The sequence below is a fragment of the Tenrec ecaudatus genome, chromosome 3 (genome assembly GCF_050624435.1).
Source record: "Tenrec ecaudatus isolate mTenEca1 chromosome 3, mTenEca1.hap1, whole genome shotgun sequence".
In the NCBI taxonomy this organism is placed as follows: Eukaryota; Metazoa; Chordata; class Mammalia; order Afrosoricida; family Tenrecidae; genus Tenrec; species Tenrec ecaudatus.
Window position 1 is genome coordinate 5,478,162 of NC_134532.1, and position 17,975 is coordinate 5,496,136.

Consider the following 17,975-nt stretch of genomic DNA (forward strand, 5'->3'; position numbering starts at 1 on the left):
CAAGTTGGTCCCAAGTCATAGTGACCTTATATACAGCAGAAGGAACTCCACCCCACCCCCACCCCCATGTCAGACAGGGTTTCTAGAGAAAAAAAACAGAACGCTAATAATTTTATATATATTTATATAGATAGAGAGAGATAACATAAGAAATAAACAGTTAATTAAATTATAAAGCAGTACAAAGGGCTCAGTGCAACCCACTCCCGTGAGACCGTTGTGAGACACTGGCAGTCCTTCAAGTCTTGAGGGCCGCCGGGTAGTCCTCTGTAGAGCAATTCAGGCTATCCGGACACAGAAAGCAAACATACTCAAACACCAGCTCAAGAGATGGTGTGGCGATTCCAAAGGTGTGGCGAAGCATGTCTTAAAAGAACCTCAAATTACAGCGACACAGTCCATGGGTTAGGTGTCCCACAGGTAGTGTAGACTGCAAATGAAGGCACAGATCAAGCAAGGCAGCCGCACACTGGTCCGATGATCAAAGAGCAAGAGACAAGAAGGGAGAGGCTCGCCTAGCCATTTCTCTCTCCGCCCTTCGATTAATCCCACATGTGTTTATCGGCCAGGTTGACACAAAAAACTAACTACCTCAGCACCCCAGTGCTGTGCCATTCTCACCATTTTTCTTAAGTTCAAGCTCATTGTTGCAGTCACTATATCAATCCATCTCCTCTTTTTGCTCTCCCTCTGCTTTATCAAGCACAATACCTTTCTTCACTGGTCTCAGTCTCTCCTTACAACGTGTCCAAAGTACATGAAAGCAATCTTGCTGTCCGGGCTTCTAAAGAACATTCTGGATGTACTTCCTCCAAAAGCGAGTTGTTTGCTCCTTTTTTATAGTCCATGGGACTTTCAGTGTTCTTTGCCAACACTATAGTTTAAAGGCATTAATCTTTCTTCAAGCTTCCTTATTCAGTATCCAACTTTCACATGCATCTGAGGCAATTGAAAACACTATGACTTGGGTCAGGCACACCTTAGTCTTCAAAGTAACACCCTTGCTTTTTAACATTTTTATGAGGTCTTGTGCAGCTAATATAAATATACTGCACAGACATTCATAAGCAGTAAGACCATTAAACCACTTCTTTCCGTATCTGAGAGATCATGTAACAAACTGAAATAAACAATATAAGTTGGCACCAATGGATTTCTATCAAATCTCAGTGTCCCTTCTCAATAACAGAATTGATTGGCATTGGTTATTTGCATAACTGATTTACAGAGACACATAATAATGTGCCTAGCTAAATGTCTACATTTCCAACCTTCTTTGCATCTAGAGGGGCCCTGGTGGCTTCTGGGTTAAGAGTTGGGCTGCCAGACTTACCATGATCACGAAGGTGGTTTTCCCAGGACGAGGCTCACCCATTGCACACCCTGCGATTGCCCCAAATGTGGGAAACTCGACTGCATAATGTGTGGTAGTGGGGGACTACGTTCACGCTCTCCCTTTAGGGGGAGAGGGGAAAGAGTTAGGTTAACAACTGCAAGATCAGCAGTAAGAACGCACCAGACAGTCGGAGGGAAAAGACTCACGGCCGCAGCAACTCACAGGGGCAGTTCCATTCTGCCCGACAGGGTGCTAGCAGTCAAAATCGATGGCAGTGACTTTGAGTGGCACCTAGAGATGACCAGGTGACTGAGTTCTAACAATGAGTTCTACATAGAAGTAGATTTTTCTGGGAAATCTCCCTGAAGAGTGACAACGCCTTTCCTAAACTTCCTCAGACAGAAAACCAAAACGGAACTGTCTAGGATGATTTGGGTATCGTGTTGGGGAATGAAAGTAGGACATGTGAAGAGTGGATGGGAACGATCGTGGTTTTCTAACCCTGGGAAACGACTATTCCAGCCTTGGAGTGCCTGACTCCACCGTTTAATTTTTTACATTGGAAAGAAAACCAAAAACCTGATAGGTATTGTAGTATGCTCGTAAAGGTATCCGTGCCTAATCTGAATAGATAAGCACCTACAAGGAAAGGATGCCCAAAGGGCAATCACCAAGTGTGAACATGTGCTTCAAGACACACAGACACAAACCAAACTCGGAAAAGAAAAAGACTAGGAAGACATGAGATGCGTACACAGGGAGCACGTAAGAACTTTTCCTGTCACCACCACCTCTGTTGTTTCCATGAAATGGGCACCAGAAATGTTTCAAAGACATGAAAGTCGAGTTTGAGGTTTGTCTGCTTTGTGGAACTCACTGGGGGATCGCAGAGGTGGTGGAGAGGAACAAGAAAGATGGTTAGTGTTTGGGTTTTGTGGTTGTTTTACTTCGTATCAAAGAACCAAATTTTCAGGGAGGAGATGAACCAGGCAGGGTGCAGGGTAACAACGATAAAACATATAACTTTCCTCTAGTTCTTAAATACTTCCCCCCCCCCCCAATATCATGATCCCAATTCTACCTTGCAAATCTGGCTAAACCAGAGGATGTACATTGGTACAGATAGCAACTGGAAACGGGAATACAGGACAGATGACTCCTCCAGAACCAGTGGTGAGAGTGGCGATGCCTGGAAGGTGGAGGGAATGTGGGGTAGAAAGGGGGAACTGATTACAGGAATCTATGTATAGCCTCCACCCTGGGGGAGGGACAGCAGGGACGAGGTCAGGGGGAGACCTCAGACAGTGTAATATATGACAAAATAATAATAATTTATGAATGATGAAGGGTTCATGAGGTGGGGGAGTGGGGAGGGAGGGGGAAAATGAGCAGCAGATATTATGGGCTCAAGTAGAAGGCAAATGTTTTGAAAATGATGGTGGCAACAAATGTACATATGTTCTTGACACAATGGATGGATGTATGGATTGTGATAAGAATTGTACGAGCCCCAATAAAATGATTTTTTTTAAAGGAACCACATTTTCATTTAATTGCAATTACATTAACTCACAGTAACCCTACCAAGCCAGGTAGAACTGTAAATGGTGGTTTTGAATGGCTCACTTTGAGGGTACTAGCCCAACAGGTAACCACTACACCTCTAGGGCTCCCTGACACATCAAGGAACAAACCATGTTGATTCTAGGGGAAAGCCAAAGCAAATTTCCAACCCATGGTTCAACTCATTATTAAGTTAAACTATGTAAAATTTTCAAAAATCCTCTAATTTGTGCAGACGTGTGTGACTCTTACTGATTTTTCTCACATTGCTACCACCTCTCTTGCTAACTTAACCTGACCGTTAGCTTGTGAGCTTGAAGGGAACATCTGCCACCTGGTGGTAGATTGCTTGTAACAGCAATAAAATAAGAAACACCTGTCCGTCTGTCATTAACATCCATTATAAAAGGACTCGAGAGATTTGTCCAAGCCTAATAGACAGAGCTCATAACAACCCTATAGGACAAGGTTTCGGAGACGACAGTTCTTCACAAGAGTAGAAGTCTCATCTTTCTCCCGAACAGCGGCTGGTGGTTTCAAACCGCTGGCTTTGTGTTTAGTAGGCCAAAACATGACCGTTGAACGACCAGGGCTCTATGAGTTGGAATAAACTTGATGCCATCAAAAGGGAGTGCTGCTAGTACACTGGTTAAAGTCTTCAGCTGCCCGTTGCGAGATTGGTGGTTCAAACCCACCAGCCGTTCCGTGGGTGAACTACGTAGCAGACTGCTTCCACAAAGATTACAACCTTAGAATCTCAATGGAGCAGTCAACTAATTGGTCACTATGAGGTAGAATGAACTTGACAGTAGTGGCGGTGGGGCTGGGGGATTGGGGAGTGGGGATGTTGAATAGCAAAGAAAAAAAGTTCAGCTTTTTTAAAAACTAGAATAATAGAAAAGATTCTTTAGAAATGTGATCTAGATTTGAGATCTAGAAGTATAATATAATATTCTATACAAGATAAAAATGCTGTCTATAAAATTGTTGAGATGTAGCATATTGCTACTGCTAATACTTCTAGAATCAAGAAGTTTATTCTCTGGTACTGGAGATTGCTAGAAATTTGTAGCTTACATTTAAAATGTGTCTTCCAACCAAGAAATCTCATTTTATTATGAAACGTAGAAAAGCGTGTCTCTTCTGAAGCTTGACCTCAAATATATGTCTTCATTTGGATCTTTTACATTATAAACACTTCATTGTCTTGCACTGACTTGATTGCCAAATCCCTTAACCCAATCTTCTAGGTATTTCAGATATGCCAGGGTTTGTCGATGATTTTAAAGGCCCAAGATAAAGCCAAATATCTCACAGGTAGCCTCAGGATCACACTTCAGGTCATATATTTCTGTCACAATTATTCCTGAAAACTAGTACGCGAATCGCCACACAACATATTCAAGAATAAGTGTAACTAAATTGGGGTAGATTTAAGGCTCATTGACTTCTGAAGGTATGACCCTAAAATCTCAACTCCTCTGCTCCTACTTCACAAACTTCTGCCACCTAATGATCAGGTGAGGGTTGAGGAGCGAGTAAAGATGAACTTCGCATCTTCTTTGAACTAAAAGGAGCTTATTTTAATAAGTAAAGTATGTCTGCTTTGCACTCTGTTCTTTCAAAGAATTATCTGTGTGAGATCAAATTGACAACCGCGAATTGGAGGTTTAGATGCCAAACTTAGGAGGCACTGAGTTTAAACCACAGGTGACTGTACAGTTTGGAAAAGGAAACGAGTTTTCTCACTAACAAAAGGTGAGGGAGGCTTGGCTCTGGGAAGTCTGGGGCCACAGCAAGATCTGCAGGAAGAATAGAATCACCTGTCAGCTGGGTCATCAAACGAGCACACTATTTAGGTAAGTTTAACTGATCAAGTGTTTGATATGATATGTTGTAAGTCTAGCTCATCAATGTTATTAAAATGGATATTTACTATCCTAAAGAAATTCATTTTGACTTCTGATTCTCTTTGCATTGATCAGGGTAACTTATAGACCCTTAGGAACAAAATTAAATGAGAACAGATGGTTCACAAAATATTTTTGCCATCAAGTGAAAATCTATATAAAATAAACAGCATATTGCATGAAAAGATAGATTACTAGAAAAGCAAGTCATTCTCCCCCGATTTATTTCAATTTGTGATTCAAATCAGCTCTGTCATGTTTGAGTTTTGTTTCTGTGTTTATTTCTTTCTCTCATGTTCCAGGGACTTTGAAGGCAACCGTATCCATACTTTAAGAAATTTGACTTTTACTTCCTGCAAAAATTTAACTGTTTTGTAAGTAATATTTTATCCTTTTAAAATAAAGTGAGGTGCCTTTACACACAAAATGAGTCATTTATGTGGACAGAAACTAGCTAAACCTGCATATAAATTCAGATAACTGCTTACACTCAACTTGAGGTTTCTAGAAAGTGAAGTACATGGCCACCATTCCTCAAGTTCAGACCAAGCGCAAGTGCAAACAGAAAAGTGTGTTGGTTTTTTTCCATGTAGAGAATGGTTATAATGTTATTTAGAGGCCATAGACTGCCCCTGGAGGAAAAACTAAATTATTACAGCAAGACGGTGCTATCTAAGATCCATTTTAAAGGGGAAAGGTGTTCTTTGTCAAATGCCAAGAACCTGTCCCTGGATCTCAGAGTGAGAAAAACTGAAGTGTTACTCCTTAAGAGTATTTGTCTTTTACAAATGATTACTGCAAAGACCGTTGGTCTTTGTCACTCTACCAAACTAAATCTAGTCAAATTTTAAAATAAATGTTGCACAATTATCAAGCCTCTAAAGGCATAATCGTGAACAGCAGTATAAACCGTAGAGTATTATGGACTATAATTTCCTCTTTTGCCTGCCGGCACCTTTCAAATGCCCATTGCCTCTTCCATGTCAGTGAAAGAAGCTGGGTCCTCCTTCCTTCGATATGAAAAGACAACTGCCTCACCATTTTCTGAGAATAATTCTTTTTTAAGCTGCGGGTTGCAGCTCACAGTGAGTGATGAAAGCAATGAGGCAAGATCAATTTATTATGTCCTGAGCGGCATTTTAAAAAATTAAATAGAATAGAACTGAATGAAGTACAATACATCGGGAGTGCAGTGCAAGTAATAAAAGGGCGGTTTCATGAATCTCAGATCATATAAGTGCAAATACTTTCTGTCTCAATGTAAAATGAATTTTTCACTGTGGGTTGCCTTTGAAAATGTTTGGCAACTGTCCTCCAGGGAGTACATAGGGCCCCTGTGTTTCAGCAGTGTAATAGCTTCCACGGCTACGGCAATGGCTTTTCTCTAATATACACCCCCAACACATACACACACACACACACACACACACACACTTCTGATGAGTTCAAAGCTGCAGGAAAGTTTGAACTCTTCTGCTGAGTGAGTTTAGCAATATTCCGATGCACGGTGCCTTCTATTAGCAATGCGGAATAGTCGCTGTTGTAGTTGAACTACATGATGGACATAATGAATGTTGCCAAATTGTACGTGTGAAGCTTATTGAAATGACAGGTATTTTGTTTCTTATATACTTACCACAATTTTTTAAAGGTAGCTAATGCTAATTGTGAAAAGGAAGCCAGATTGCACCTTAAGAAATAAATCTGGAAAAACATTAGAATTTACTTTGTGTTCTATTTGCATTTGTTCAAAAGAAAACTTTTGTATGAAGAAGACATCTGTGTTTCATATGTACGCATTTCAATATCTTTTCATAGGTATGTATATGTCAGGAGCAATATACAGGAGTTAGCTCCTGAAAGTAAGACAGAAAACTTTTCAATAAAGATGAGGGTCTTTTCTTTTGTGCCATTCCGATATGAACAGCTGTTGGGTTTTGTTTGGGTCTTTTTATTTTTACCAGAAGCACGTATAATTTTGTAATAAAAATAATGTTGAGTGTATCTTTCACTTTCAAGAAAAGAAGAAATCATCTGTGGGTTTCCTCTTGGCAGGTGCGTGCACTTTTCTGATGCAGGGACACTGAGAGGAAGTGAAAATGTTTTGGAGTACTGAGAGAAATTAAGTGTTTAAGGATGAGACAAGGTCAACTTCCAGGCATGTCACAAAATATTTAAAGAATTGGAAACCGTTAAAGCTTAAATGAACCGTCAAATGTGTGATCCATCACTTCAAATCAGAGATTTTTCTGAATTGGTCCGGTTTAGCTTAGCCTTTCTCAGGAAGCCCACCCAAAAGCTCACATCAACTCATGAACGTTCGCATCATGGAAATTTGTTAGAGAGAACGACAGACGTGCACTTGAAAACGGCTTCCAACAGTTGCATGATACCCATATGCAAGACTTGTGGTCTTCACTGTTTACATGGCAAAGCTTCACCTTATGCACTTAATAATCTGAATTGCATTTTATTTGTATTGCCATTAGCAGATGGGGAAATTCAAGATTAAAATTAAATTGGGCTATTCCTCATACTACTTCAAAATATCTTGATGTGAAAAGTACATATATAATTATCTCTCTTTTTCAGACTATTAGTCTTCTCCTTACGTCCTCATGTATAGATTACCTCAAGAAGTCACCATGTGCTTTTCTTTACACTTTCAGGATAATGAGGAAGAATAAAATTAATCACATAAGTGGAAATACTTTTGCATCTCTCCAGAAACTAAATGAACTGTAAGTTTGATTGAACATATATCATTAAGATTTTTGTTCTACTATGTTATGTCATATTTGTTATGCATATTTGCTCTCATATATTTAGGAAATGTTAATTATCTTCTTTTTTCCTGAGCATTATGTTGGCTGATGGGATCACCATGAGTCAGAATCAACTTGATGACAACTAGTGGTTGTAGGTGACAAGAAAATTCAGACAACTTACAAAATATCACAAAAGACAAATACAATTAAGATTTGAAGGAACTTGGGTAACAAAAATACATATGAAAAATTAATATATAAATACATACCACGCCACTCTGTCCTACTCCTAGAGAGGGGTAGCATATTGGTCCTTCAGCATCCTCCAAAGCAAACAGAACTCACCAGCATTCAGTCAATGACGACCCTATAGGACAGGGTAGAACTGACCCTGTGGGATTCCAAGACTGGAAACGCTCTACCAGAGTAGAAAGTCTCATCATTCTGCCCTGGAGAGGGTGGTGGTTGTGAGCAGTTGACCTTGTGGCTCACAGCCTACCATGTGACCACTACGCCATTAGGGCTCCCTAATCATCCTAGAATTTTAGAACTCGGGGGGTGGGGGGGTGTTATAAAATGAAAAGGCACCAGCATGCTGATTCTGAAACCAAAGGGTAACCCTTCCTTAGGAGCCTCACAGAAATTAGTCCTAAGTTAAATCCCTCCCCATAAAATATGTTAGATCACTCTAACAACTCTTTTCAAATTGTCTCCATTTTAAAGTCCGACACATAATTCCAAAGGGCATTAAAACAACCTTAAGAAGAACCGTGACCGAGTATATGGAAAATGCATATTATAATCGATGTATGGAATGTTATAAGAGCTGTAAGAGTCCCTGGTAAAATGATTTATAAATATATATGCATATTATACAAAACTATGTATAGATTTTTTTCCCTTGTTTTGTAGTAAAACTTGTACTACCTTGTTACAAGTCTGAATAGGGTCTGGCTTGAGGCACGGAAAGGTCAGGCATACATTTGAAAAGAGTCCCTATCAAAATAAGAGGCATTCTGCTCAAGTGGAAGCAAGAACAAACACCACATTTTATCGGTCAAGTTAGAGGGGTTTTTTTTTTTAGTAATTTTCTTGAAATAATATTCACATACTTTAACATTTGCATTTGCATAGTTAAATCGCTTTTCAAAAGTTATATATACATCATCACAATCAATTCTTTTTTTTAATCATCACAATCAATTCTAATGCTCCCTCCCCAACCTTGCATTCATTGATCATTCCCCAATTTCCTTCACCCTTCCCCTGCTCACCTGCCCTCCCCTCGCCCTTTCCAGATACACCATTGCATCAGCTATTGTCTCTATACATTGACTCTTGGGTTTCTTATATTTTGATTTTCGTTATGTCGAGTTGTAATACACGCTGAAGATGGCAATCCTCGATCTTCATCAACAAGTGCTTCAAGTCTTCTTCACTTTCGACAAACAAGGTTGTGTTGTCTGCACATTTCAAGGTGTTCATAAGCCTTCCCCCCATCCTGAGGCCACATTGTTCTTCATAAAATCCAGCTCCCTTGATTATCTGTTCAGCATACAGATTGAGTAGATATGATGAGAAGATACAACCCTGACATACACCTTTTCCGATTTTAAAATATGCAGTATTCTCTGGTTCGGTTCACATTAGCACCTCTTGATCCTTGTACAAGTTCTGCATGAACACACTGAATTCCCAGTTTGGAATTCCCATTTTTCTCAAGGCTATCCATAATTTGTTATAATCCACACAGTCAAATGTGTTGGCATAGGCAATGAAACATAAGTAAACATCATTCTGGTATGTTCTGCTTTCAGCCAAGATCTATCTGACATCAACAATGATATTCTTTGGTCCGTGTCCTCTTCTGAATCCAGCCTAAACCTCTGGCAGATCCCTGCCAAAGCAGTGCTGCAATTTTTGTTAATGCTTGTCAGCAACATCTTACTTGCATGTGATATCAATGATATTGTTCTATAGTTTGAGCATTTGGTTGGGTTACATTTCTTTGGAATGGATACAAATGTGGATCTCTTCCAGTCAGTTGGCCAAGTAACTGTCTTCCAAATTTCTTAGTGTAGATAACTATTTCCAGTGCTTCATCAGCTTGCTGAAACATTTAAATTGAGATTTCATCAATTCCGGGTGCCTTATTGTTGGCTAATGCTCTCAGTGCAACTTGAACCCCTTCCTTCAGTGCCATTGGTCCTTGCTCAGGTGCTCTCTCTAGAAATGGTGGACTGTCAACGAGTTCTTTCTGGTTCAGTGACTTCATTAGTTGCTTCCCGTGTCGTTCAATATTTTGCACATCAAATCTTTCCATATTGCAACTCAAAGCGTGACTTTTTTCCTGTATTCTTTGCATTTAAGATACACTGAGTGGATTATTTCCCCTTGGTTTTCTGACTCTAGGTCTTTGCACATTTCATTATAGTATCTAGTTTGTCTTTGTCTTTTCAGAATGCCCTTTGAAATCTTCAACCCTTGAACTTCATCATTTCTCTCATTTGCTTTAGTCACTGTACAATGAAGAGCAAGTTTCAGAGTCTCTTCCGCCATACACTTTGATCTTTTCTTTCTTTACAGTCTTTTTAATAATTTTTGCTTTTTTCATGTATGGTATTTCTTGATGTCATCCTATGCCTCATCAGGCCTTTTGTCATTAGTGTTTAATGCATCAAATTTTCTCTTGAGGTGCTCTCAGAATTCAGGTGGCTTTCCTGGACTAATTTTCATTTTCTTCAACTTCAACCTGAATTTAAATCTGGTGATTTAAATTGATAGTCTGTCTCCAGTTGGCCCTGGCCTGATTTGAACTACGATTTAGCTATGCTAGCAGCTATTTTTTAACTTTTTTTGTTTTGTATCATTTTGAGTCGTGCCCCATCACAAATCAAGGTTCTGAAAGCTTACTTCCTTAGGCTTTCCTCCACCAGCATCACTGTGGTTGAGTCTACATTAAGAAGGCCGCTCTTCCCTGGTCCTATTTTGAGTGCCTCTGGCTAGAGGGGCTCGCTTTCTGGGACTATCTCTGAAAGTGCTCTGCTTCTACTCATTCGTTTTCAGTAACTGGCAGTGGCTGGATAGTATCCACAGGGCTTTCGGTGGCTAAGTCTTCTGAAGTGGACAGCCAATCCTTCTTCATAACCTGCTATTAGTCTAGAAACTCTGCAGAAACCTGTTCACTCCGGGTGACTCTGCTGTTGTTTGAAATACCAATGATGTAGCTTCCAGCAACACTCAAACTACACCATACAAGAAATTGACAAGCATGTGGCAGATTCTTGACTGTTGTATTGACAAAAGCAGATTGCTAGGTCATTTTTCTGGGGTATCTCTGGGTGGTTCCAACCACAAACCTTGCTATTAGCAGTTAAGAGCTTACCCATTTGTACCACCAAAGCTCCTCATAATCAATGACAGCAATTTATTTGAAAAGTACACCTTATATTAAATACATGAAGAGATTTTATGCCACCATAACTACTTAAGATCTGCTATGCCAAGTAGATCCTGATGGTTTACAATTTTGCTCTCCTTACTTCTACTGGTGAGAGCAAACGCTCTCTCAAAGAACGATCATCTTTTTTTCTAGCTCTTCTTAGAAAGCATGCCATTTTTTCCCTTGTAAGTTGACTTTTCCAGGCCAGTATTTAATATGGGTTAAGGAACCTTAGTGGCTCAGTGGTTAAGAGATGGGCGGCTAACGAGAAGGTTGGTGGTTCAAATCTGCCAGCTGTTCTGTGGGACAATGGTGCCAGTTAGATTCCCTAATACTTACAGCTTGAAAGAGCCCTTGCCATGTAGTTGGTTACACATTGGGCAGCTAACCACAAGGCCAGCAGTTGGAATCCACCACTATTTGGGGGACAAAGAGAAGATTGGCTCCTCCAGTAAATCTTTATTGTCTCAGAAATCCTAGGAAGTATGGGGGTCCATAATCAAACAGGTCCAAGAGGTGGTTGTGTAATTGAGGGGTAAATTTAAAAAGAGACACCAAACAAGATAAGGCATGCAATTGCTCACTGCCCAGATGTCATGATCTCAGCAGCCAGATAAAGTGAATATATTTCCAATCATGGCTTATATACATTTAGGGGATGTGCATGCACCCATAATTACATCATAAAAGGAAGGGTTTGTACCATGGACATACATGCAATAGGAGGGGGACGAGCTAGGGGGGTACCGCAATAGAAAGGGGAGGCGCTAAGGGTGCACATGTGACAAGATGAGCAGACTCTATAGTCAAGATGGCAGCCTACCTTGTCTTTGGGATCTCCTTCAGGGGAATAATCCACTATCCTTATCAGCAGGGAGTGGGCCCTTCCTAGGGTGGGACAGACACTAGGGTCTGATTGCTCTAGATGCTCATAACCCTCAAGCAGCTAACTTCTAACAGTTAACCTCCAAATGCATAGTCCTTGGCCGTGTGTTAGCAAGCAGCATGTTAGGTTTGGCATATCGTATGGGGGCACAACCTGGGAATAAGGTCGGTATTCCACAAAGAAGCAATTCTACTTTGTCCTTTAGGGCTGCTATGTATGACTGGGAATCAACTTGATGGCAATGGGGCTTTGTTATTGTTATGTGCAATTGGTTTGTCCCAATTCATGATGACCCTCTGGACCATAGAACTAAGGCCATCATCTCTGATGTCATTTAGAACTAATTTTATGACATCAGGACCCAAACCCTACCTCCTTGGTAAAACTGACTTGACTCAGGCTGGGAAGTATGGGGTGGGCAGAGTAAAGAAAGGATTGGTAAAAGGATTTAGGTTCTCTCTCTCTCTCTCTCTCTCTCTCTCTCTCTCTCTCTCTCTCTCTCTCTCTCTCAACTCACAAATTGCTCTTCTCTCATTTTGAATTGAGCCGTAATATAGAGACTTCATTAAAAAGAGACGGCAAGGCTTGAACTATTGGTGGAAGGATGTTGCTGTCAGATGCCATCAGGTTGACTGCAACCCCTAGTGACCCTATGTGAAACAGAACAGAACACTGCCCAGCCCTGTGCCCTCCTCACAATTGTTCCCATGCCTCGGCTCATTGCTGCAGCCAAGGTGCCAACCCAGCTCATTGAGGGCCTTCCTCTCCTTTGCTGCCCTCCCCTTTACCAAGCATGATGCCCTTCTTCAAGGACTGATCTCTCTGGACGGTATGTCCAAATTACATAACATGTAGTTTTGCCATCCTTCCCTCCGAAAAGCACTGGTGATACTTCTTCCAAGACAGATCAGCTTGTCCTTTTACCGGTCATGGTACTTTCAATATTCTTCCCCAGCACAATTCCAATGTATTGTTTCTTCTACAGTCTTGCTTAGTCAATGTCCAACTTTCACATGCACATGAGGCAATGGAAAATATCACAGCTCGAGGTAAGCACACTTTAGTCTTCAAAGTAACATCCTTGGTTTTCTTTTTTTCTTTTTGCTATTCTTCCCATCATTTTATTGGGGGCTCTTACAGCTCTTATACATTCCATACATCAATTGTATCAAGCATATTTGTACATATGTTGCCATCAGCATTTCCGAGACATTTTCTGCTTGAGCGCTTAGTATAAGCTCCTTCCCCCCCCTCCCATCCACCCACCCGCCTGCCTATATCCTTGATCAATTATATATTGTTATTATTTCATATCTTACAATGCCTTTGTTTCCCTTCACCCAAATTTCCATTATTCATTCCCTTCATGGGGTGGAGAGGCTATATATCCAATCTTGTGAAGGGTTCAAGCTTCCCCTCCCTGACAATCCTCCTACCCTCATGATATCGCTACTCCCATTACTGCTCCTGAGGGGTTTATCTTTCCGAAATTCCCTATGTTGAGAGCTTGTATCTGTGCCAATGTGTGTTCTCCAGTCTTGCCAGATTTGTACAATAAAACTGGGTCATGGTAGTGGGGGAGGAGGAAGTATTCAGGAACTAGAGGAATGATGTGTGTTTCATTGGTGCTATACTATACCTTGATTGAATCACCCCTTCTTTATAACACTTTTGTGGGGTGATAGCCAATTATGGGCTTTGGGTCTCCACTCCAACCCCCCTCTTTTGCAATGATATAGTTGTTTGTTTGGTTCTTTTGATACCTGTTGCCTGATCCTGTCAATGCCTCGTGATCATACAGGCTGGTGTGCTTCTTCCATGTGGGCTTACTGGCTAGATGGTCATTTGTGTGATTTCAAGCCTTTAAGACCCCAGACTTTATATCTTTTGAGAGCCGGGCTCCATCCGCCCTCTTCACCACAATTGTTTATATACCCATTTTATCTTCAGTGACCATGTAGGAAAGGTGAGTATCAAAGAGTGCCAGGTTATCAGAACAAAGTGTTCTTGTTTTAAGGGAGGGCTTGGATAGAGGCCCAAATCTAGCTGCTATTTTAATACTTATAAATATATGTGCATCAATCAGCCTCTATCCTTTCATTATAAATTAATATATATATTATGTATATATATATTCATGCCTGTAGATATACCTCTATACAAAGCTTTTGCCTCCTATTTCTTTCCTCTATTTCTTTCACCTTCCTCCTATCCCACTATCAGGATCACCTTCCATTCTGCTCTCAATATTTCCTCGTGGGTACATTGCTCTTGATCAAGCCCCACATGGCATTATACATGCTTTTTTCCATAAAATTTAGATCTCGTATTGTTCTCTTATCTCTGAATTTTATGTTTCCCCACTCCCCTTTGTTTGAGCCGGGTCCAAATTAGGCAGTCCCTTTTGAACTAAGCTGAAGCAGGTTCCGGGCCCTGCATGTACTTCCCTGCACATCCCAAAGGTCAGCAGCAGATGGCGCCAGATAACTGCCAGATAAGATAACCAGGGAAAATAGATGTTCTGTGTTCACAGAAAGCCGCAAGGAGTCGACAAGCAATTCTCAGTTTCCAGACCCCGTGTGCTAATTGTGATAATTGCCATACATTCCTCACCACTCCTTTAAAAACCCTCACCCCCAGCTGCTCAAGCATGACTTCCCTGACCTGTTGGCCTAGGTCACAGAACTTTGTCTGGGAGCTCCACCCCCACTAAAGCTATTTCTCTTTCTGCTCTCCCTTGTCCTGTCAGTTATGTCTGTCTTCCTCCCTGTACCTCAGTTTCACCTTTTACATTTGGTGCTAAAACCTGGGAGAGGTAGGAACATGGGTTTCATGCTATCCTGGCCCTGCTTCACCTAGGATGCAGCCCACCCCTCCTCTCCTCTTGAACCTCTGGAGCCTGTCTGAAAGCAACTTCTGGTACACTGAGGACCAGCAAACTCATACAGGAACTTAGGGTCCACCCGAGGCTAACTAGCTGAAAGCCCTGAAAAGCAAGTACGCTAGGAAGCTGAATGTGGCACTGCTGCAGGGGGTTATTCTGCAATCCTAGTACCAAGAGGAGCTAGAAAGAACTGCCTTTCCCCAAAAGGGATGCAACAATAAGGCCAGTTTCTCGTGTCCATCTTTTCTCTATGTCTATCTTCTCTCATGTGACCTCCAGCCTTTTGTCTCTGTGCTTACCTCCTGGATTCCTGCTGACAACAGGACTCCTAGCACTAGGCCTAGCAGTCACTGCACCTTCTGATTGGACCAGAATGCAGAGGGTGTGTCTGAACCCTTTCTACCTGTTTGTGGGTTTTGCATCTGTGGCCCTGTAGTGCTTTCTCTAAAATTTTCTGCTTCCCCTTCCTCTCACCATGAACAAAGGCCTGACCAACCTCCATTTTTACCACCCATAAAGCCAGGACCCTCTCCCCCTCCTAGGCTTCCATTGTGTCTCTTAAAGTCACAGGCCTGTGCCAGGGAACCTTCCTGTTCCGGAGAGTCCATGACTCTCCCACTGGGCCCCTAGCTCTGGCTGGGATGCCTCTCAGGGTTACCGGGCCACCTCCTGACTGATGGGTGCAAACGGGGATCAGGGACCACCCTTCTCCTCTGTCCGTACCCCCTGCAGTTTGAGACACATGGGAAGTTTTCTGTCCCAACCCCCTAAGGACAGTCCTTTGGAGTGCCTACTGCCAACCTTATTGAATTGCGTTTGGCTCCTGATCTCCACCCTAAATGCCTGGGCTTTTTCTGTAACCAAGTTTAGCCTCAATAACAATTGGACAATGAGTCACGCTAGCCAGAAAATAGCACTTTCAATTTTAACTTTCCCCACAAGCTCAACAATTTTTTTTGTCAACAAACTCACAAATAATCAGAAGTCCCATATGTCCAGGTCTTTTTCTTTCTTTGCTCCTATCCCTCTCTACTATCTATCACCCTGCTCAAGATCTCTTAGCCAAACACTCTCTTAATCAGGCCCCTGGAAGTACACCCCTTCCACTTTTCTCTGGACCCCCTGACTCCTTATCTACACCCCCAGTAAGGCCTACTCCATATTATGGGTACCCCCACCATCACCTCCCTCTGCTACCCCATCAACTCCCAGACTGAGGCACTGTGCCTCCAACACCCATCAGTTCCCCAGAGTCTCAGTCTCTCTTTCTCTCTCTCTCTCTCTCTCTCTCTCTCTCTCTCTCTCTCTCTCTCTCTCTCTCTCTCTCTCTTTCCCCCCTTCCCAGCCCCCTCCCTTCTCAGCATCCACTGAGCCAACACATCCATAGTCCCCATCCTGAGATCAGCAGGAGGGAGGGGTCAGAAAGCTCCAGGAAGTAACAACTTTAATCGCCTGCCACACTTTGGATTTCAATATCCTCTGAAATCTCAGCAATTTCTGCCAGTAAACTCACAAACAGTCTGAGATTCTGTATGTCCAGACTGCCTTTTCTTTGCACTCCATCCCTTTCTCTACATTTCCTGCTCCCCTTCCCAAGTGCTCTTGATTAAAGAAAATTCCTCCTCTCCTCCTGCTTCTGGACACCGCCCCCCCTCTGGTGTCTACCTTTTCAGACCTGCCTGAACACCTTGTCTCCCCTCCTACTCACCCCTCGCCCTATTCTGACCACACCCAGAGCTCCCACATCCTATTCTCCTGATCTACCCGCTGCCTCGCTGGAGGAACCCAAGTCTGCACTCGCCCGCCAGTTAGCAAGCACACAAGACCACAGAAACCCCCTTCTCCTCTGTCCGCTCTGGAAAGTGGCCGGGACTGAGACAGGGGTCCAGTTCACGTGCCCTTCTCTCTCACTGATTTATCTCAGACTGAAAAATATGTGGGCGCCTTCATAATGATCCCACCACCTACATTAAGGAGTTTCGATATTTAACTCAAGCTTATGATTTGTCCTGGCATGATATTTCTGTCATCCTTTTCTCTGCCCTAACTGCAGACAAGAGGGAAGGAATTCTCACTGGTCAGCAGCACTCCCACCAGGTTCATTTGACTGACCCTGACCTAGGCGGCTCCCAGACAAAAACCTGGTTAGAGTTATCAAACTGACAATCAAGCAGGTAGGGACAGACATGCCCACCTGTAATAAAATGCTACAGTATGTTCTGGCTTGGCTTCAGGCCATTTCCCATATAGGAGCCAATTTTAATCATCTTAAGATCACTCAAAAGCCTGATGAGAATCCAGCCACCTTTTTAAGCTGCTTAACTGATGCTTTACATTAAAAGCTTTAAAAAAGGCAGAAGAAAGGCCCTCAAACCCTGATCTGAGATTTAGCAAATATGGCATTTAAGGTTTTTAACACCCGGGAGGAGCAGGCAGAGTCAGCCTGTGATGCCTGGTTCTGCCAGAAGGTAAATTTTCAAACCCAAGCCTTAGTAGCAGCCTTGCAGCTGGCGATCCCCTGAGGCCCCAAAAGGGCAGCGTGGGGTAAGGGTGTATGGGAACAAGGACCACCACCTGGTGCATGCGTCAAGTGCACAGAAAGGCACTGGTCACAGAAGTGCCCCAGGCCTAAAGCTCCAACCAAACCCTGCCCGGCGTGCGGTCAAAGCGGACACTGGAAGTCCGACTGTCCTTGGAAAAGCGACAAGCCCTTTGCGTCTACATGTGGGGGGACTGTCCTTCAAATTCCTGACCCGCCACTGACCCTGCCAGGATTGGCCGAAGTCTGAAGAGACCCTGACTGGACCCCTATCACCCTCACCAAGCCTGGGGTATTGCTCAAGGTATTGGGTGAGTAAATTTCCTTCTTACACATAAACTATCTTTTCTGACCTGCCGTCATTTTCAGGGGTAGGCAGTCCTTCCTCAATCTCGGTCATGAGTATTGATGGCAAGCCTACCTGCCCCAGGTGTACTGGCCCTTTACTCACTCCTTCCTTAGAATCCCATCATGCCTGGTCCCTCTGTTAGATCTCTCTGGAGATAGAGTTGTACCTCGGTCCTTGGCCCCGCGCGAGAAAGAATTCACGCCGAAGCCTGGGTCGTGATCCAAGTGAGTTTTATGAGGGTTAGAAGAAGTTTCAGGTCTACACAGCACCCATAGGACTCCTCCTGAACATGTGGACT

General features: G+C 42.6%; 1 protein-coding gene across 1 annotated transcript in view; it reads left to right on the forward strand.

The window, feature by feature from the left end:
- Positions 1-17,975, forward strand: part of RXFP1 (relaxin family peptide receptor 1) — a 157,124-nt gene that overhangs the window by 117,253 nt on the left and 21,896 nt on the right. The window contains 2 exon segments of the mRNA XM_075544691.1: positions 5,112-5,183; positions 7,479-7,550. Coding sequence (XP_075400806.1) covers positions 5,112-5,183; positions 7,479-7,550 — 144 coding nt within the window.